Source organism: Dipodomys ordii, unplaced genomic scaffold (assembly GCF_000151885.1).
Source record: "Dipodomys ordii isolate 6190 unplaced genomic scaffold, Dord_2.0 Scaffold4, whole genome shotgun sequence".
In the NCBI taxonomy this organism is placed as follows: Eukaryota; Metazoa; Chordata; class Mammalia; order Rodentia; family Heteromyidae; genus Dipodomys; species Dipodomys ordii.
Window position 1 is genome coordinate 37425339 of NW_012267220.1, and position 4992 is coordinate 37430330.

At 38.1% G+C, this 4992-nt stretch overlaps 1 protein-coding gene across 1 annotated transcript in view; it reads left to right on the forward strand.

Annotated features, from left to right (window-relative positions):
• The window catches only part of Fnta (farnesyltransferase, CAAX box, alpha), a 30453-nt gene extending 26421 nt beyond the window's left edge, over positions 1-4032 (forward strand). Inside the window, exons 6-9 of the mRNA XM_013026924.1 lie at positions 287-435; positions 1531-1593; positions 3211-3382; positions 3625-4032. Of these exons, the coding sequence (XP_012882378.1) occupies positions 287-435; positions 1531-1593; positions 3211-3382; positions 3625-3747 (507 nt within the window). The 3' untranslated portion in view covers positions 3748-4032. The remainder of the gene's footprint in view (positions 1-286; positions 436-1530; positions 1594-3210; positions 3383-3624) is intronic.
• Positions 4033-4992: the final 960 nt, after the last annotated feature.

The following is a 4992-nucleotide window of genomic DNA, read 5'->3' on the forward strand; positions in this document are numbered from 1 at the left end:
CAGCTCAAGGCTAGTGCTCTACCACTTGAGCCACAGCGCCACTTCCGGCTTTTTTCTTTTTGCTTATGTGGTGCTGAGGAATCGAACTCAGGGCCTCAGTCATGCAAGGCAAGCGCTCTACCACTGAGCCAACTTCCCAGCCCCCTGAGCCTCAGTTTTATCCCTTTCTATTTCCTTGATCTTGCAACTATCATTTTTCAATTCTCCATTCTTAGCTTTGCTAATATTTTGTCTACTTTTATTATTAAAAAAGTGAGATATTTCTCTAATTCAGATTTTCTCTTAGGAATTTAGACTTTGGGATAATGAGCTGCAGTATGTAGACCAGCTTCTCAAAGAGGATGTAAGAAATAACTCTGTCTGGAACCAAAGATATTTTGTCATTTCTAATACTACTGGCTACAATGATCGTACTGTATTGGAGAGAGAAGTCCAGTGAGTAATGTTCTTCTCTTGTTCATTCATTTAGAATTTGCATGTCTACCTCTCAGTGAAATCATACATATGGCACAAGATCCAGTAGAGCTTGTTGTAGATATGAGAGCAAGGGACATGATAGCAATAAAATTCAAAGTCAAATTAAATATAGAAATTCATGCCAATTCAAGAACTTCTAGTTCTTCTAACAGCTTTTTGTACAGTGGCTTTCAACTGGGGTGATTTTTTTCCCCCAAAGGACCTTTGGCAATGCCAAGAGTAGTGTTAAACATCCTGCAAGGGGCATTCCCCACAGCAAAGTCACAGCCTAAGACCACATATTAGGATAACATGGCATCTGAGAGCTAGTAGACATGCAAATTCTAAATGACATGCAGGCCTTCATCTTCTAATTTTCCTACCTCAGCCTCTCAAATTCTGGGATTACAGATGGGATTACCATTCCAAGGAAGATTTTATTATCTGTAATCTAAGTGCTGATATGTAAATAGACAAAACTCAGACTTCATCATCTAGCACTGTTTCTGTTAGAGTTGGCTTTCTTTTCAAATATTTAAATGTTTCAGGTTATTGTACTTAAAATTTATCCAACAGATATATATTGGATTTCAAACTTTGAATATTTGTTATTTACCATGCCTTAATTATGTTAGAAGCAAAAAGCATTAAAATACTGAAAATGAAAAGTTTAGGACTGTATAAATATGGGTTGACAGATGCAGATCCATGGGTTCTCTAATTTAGTTAAGAGCTAGAGCTGTGCCACCATCACTGAGAAAGCCTAGTGTGGGGAAAGGGATTGTGCCTCAGTCTTGTAAATGTAACATCTAATCCTGTCACTGCTCTTTAAAAATCATATGCAAGGGGCTAGGAAGGTGGCTCAGTGATAGAGTGCTTATCTTGTATGCATGAGGCCTTGGGTTTGATTTCTCAGCACCAAATAAGCAAAATAAAAAAGCCAGAAATGGTGCTGTGGATCAAATGGTAGAGTGCTAGCCTTGAGCTGAAGAGCTGAAGGACAGTGCCCAGGCCCAGAGTTCAGGTCCCACGACCCATATACAAATTTGTTTTTGGACTTTTTTTTTCCTTCAGGTATACTCTGGAAATGATCAAACTTGTGCCACATAATGAAAGTGCATGGAACTACTTGAAAGGGTAAGAGATTGTTTCAGCAGTTTTACAGAAGCAGCCTGCTGATGTGGAATATGTTCTATGGCCAGATTTTAGAAGGATACTAAAGAATGTTCCATATATTGGATCTAATATAATATATAATCTTATATATAATAGGGTTATGGTAACTTACTAGAATATCCTTTACCCTTCTCTTCATCTTCCAAATACTAACAGATGTTTAGAACAGCATATGAATAAACAACAATGCCATCAGGTTAATGGCTGTAATCCCAACTAGTCACGAGGCTGAAGTAGGAGTATTACAGTTCAAAGCTAGCCTGAGGAAAGTCCATGAGACTCTTATATTCAAGGCTAGCAGAGGACTAGCCTTGAACAGAAAGCTCAGAGACATTGCCCAGTCCCTGAGTTCAAACCCCACAATTAACAAAAACAAAACAACAACAGCAACAAAAAAATGGCTATACTTAAGTTTGAATGCAGGGCTTTGCAGCTTGCTTGGTATTCTACTACCTGAGCTATGCTAAGCCATGCCTCCAGCTTTTTGTTGGTTATTTTGGAGACAGAGTTTCACAGATGTTTTTACCTGGTTTGGTTTCAAACCATGATCCTTGAGATCTTCAGCTGCCTGAGTAGCAAGGATTGCATGCCTGAACCATTGGTTCCTTGTTACAATACTTCATTTTTAATTAAAGTTTTATTTATGAATTCTCTAATAGTGTTTTTCTTTTTGGTGGTGGTTGTTTCTTTTTGTTTTGAGAAGTCAGTGTGAGTCCTCTAGTGTTTATGTTCTAGAATAGAATATATAGGACATGCAGTTTACAAGTAGATTGCATAGATCCTCAGCCTTTCTGCTTTCATTGCTAGAGATCTTCAGTTTCAAGTCTTATTCCTGAAACAAAGGTTTTGCTTGCTGGGTCACTTACCTAGTCAAGTTACTTGTTGAACTTAAGAGGCCCTCCAGTGAAGCTAGACCCAAAGAACACTGTGTGAACCCCTGTCACACTTGTAGATGTGTCAGGGATTGGGGCCCTACAATCCCTGGAGAGTTGAAGGAATGAAGAACTGTCTCAAAAAGAAATAGGGATAGCGCTCTGTTTTTCTTTGCTTTTAATTCTGTAAAGATTTATTTTCTGCTCTAAATTTGTGTTACACAGTTGGGATTACAAATGATCATTTTTTTGGGGGGGGTCCAGTCGTGGGCCTGAACTCTGGGCCTGGGCACTGTCCCTCAGCTCTTCAGCTCAAGGCTAGTGCTCTACCACTTGAGCCACAGCGCCACTTCCGGCTTTTTTCTTTTTGCTTACGTGGTGCTGAGGAATCGAGCCCAGGGCCTCATGCATGCAAGGCAAGCATGCTACCACTGAGCCACCTTCCCAGCCCACAAATGATCATTTTTAAGCAGTTTTTTTTTCAAATTAATTTTAATTATCCCTGATAAGGCTTACATAATGGTCTTCTGGATTTCTGCATGGCTTAAATGGTGGAGTCCTGCTTGAGTCCTGATTTCAATACCCAGTACCATCAAAACAAAAATAATCTTGTTTGCTTGTGTTTTAGGTCTTTTGATCTTTCACTGTTTTTGTACTTCCTCTCAAAATTAAGTCAGTTAGCTAATTAATAATTTATTTATTTAAGAATTCTGCAGGATCATGGTCTTTCCAGATACCCTAATCTGTTAAATCAACTCCTTGATTTGCAACCAAGTCACAGCTCTCCATACCTAATTGCCTTTCTTGTGGATATCTATGAAGACATGCTAGAAAACCAATGTGATAACAAGGAGGACATTCTTAATAAAGCATTAGAGGTGAGTTGATGGGACTTAGTACTTTGCTGTTTTGGCACTTCACATTTGGTTCTGCTCATTGCTACTTTTCATCCTGGTTACTCAGCATGGGTATTTCTGGTTTAGAAAAAGAGCTGTATTGGTACTGTTACGCTGCAATGTGTGTCTCATTTAAATGATCTGAGTTCACTTGTGTTTCAAAGGTATGTGCCTTGAGTTTGAATTATATATTTACTTTAACAAATTTTTATTTTTCATTTCAGTTATGTGAAGTCCTAGCTAAAGAAAAGGACACTATAAGAAAGGAATATTGGAGATATATTGGAAGATCTCTTCAAAGCAAACACAGTAGAGAAAGTGACTTACCCTCAAATGTACAACAGTAACATGACCCACAATTTGATGGGATGCTTTTATTTATTTAAGGGACTCTACAGCAGGAGTTTAAAACTAGGGTGATCATGCTGTAAAACATGCATTGCACAGGTATTGCTTTTTAACAAGAACTAAGTGTAATGTTCCTTAGGTGCTGCTATTCAGACTAGCTCTAGGAAATTTGATTCATTTAAAGCTAAGTATCGAGCAGGAAAGGGGAAGGAAAAGGTCTCATAAGGGAACTAGTACTTTTGTAGTCTTATCAACATTTAATCTGAATGTAGATTAGATAGTACAAATCAACACTTTCCTAAAAGGTATACAAGTAAAGATTTGTATCAGTGATAGGTACCGGTAATGTATGTAATAGGTTTAAGTAACTTAAATTTTGGTTCAGTAAGCAGGGAATGTAACTGTTACATTAGAGCTGCTATGCCACACTCACAGTATCTTGCTATCACTGTAACCAACTAATGCCAAAAGAATGGTTTTATAATAAAATTACAGATTGCATCTAAAACCATACCATAGTGTGACTTCCTTTGTGCGTGTGCTAGTTCTGAGGCTTGAACTCAGGGCCTGGGCACTGTCCCTGAGCTTTTTATGCTCAAGGGTAGCACTCTACCACTTGAGCCACAGCTCTACTTCTGGTAGTTAATTGGACAGAAGAGTCTAACAGATTTCCCTGCTCCAGCTGCCTTCAATCTGTTATCCTCAGATCCCAGCCTTCTGAGTAGCTAAGATTACAGGCATGCACCACCAGCACCTAGCCATAGTGTGGCTTTTAAAAATATCATTTAACTATACAGGGTACATTGAGCCATGTGGTAATTGGAGATAAGAGTCTCACAGACCCCTCCCTCCCTCCCTGCACAGAAACAATGAGACAAAGGGTGAACCAATTCAGCAGTTACACTTATATACAAGATCATCTTAATAAATGAGGAAAAGCCTTTGGTGAAATCCAATATCTTTTCATGTATCTCTGAAGGAACTAGATATAGAAAGAACATATATTAACATAACAAAAGCTATATACAATAAATCTGTAGCCCAAACTGAATTACATGAAGAAGTTTTTAGCCATTTCCTCTAAGTCAGAAATGAAACAAGTATGTCACTCTGTCCACTCCTATTAAATGTAATGCTTGAATTCTCATCCTGATGAATAAGGCAAGAAAAAAAGAGATTCAAATGGGAAAGGAAAAAGTTAAATTATCCTTATTTGTGGATGATACGATTCTTTTTTTTTTTTT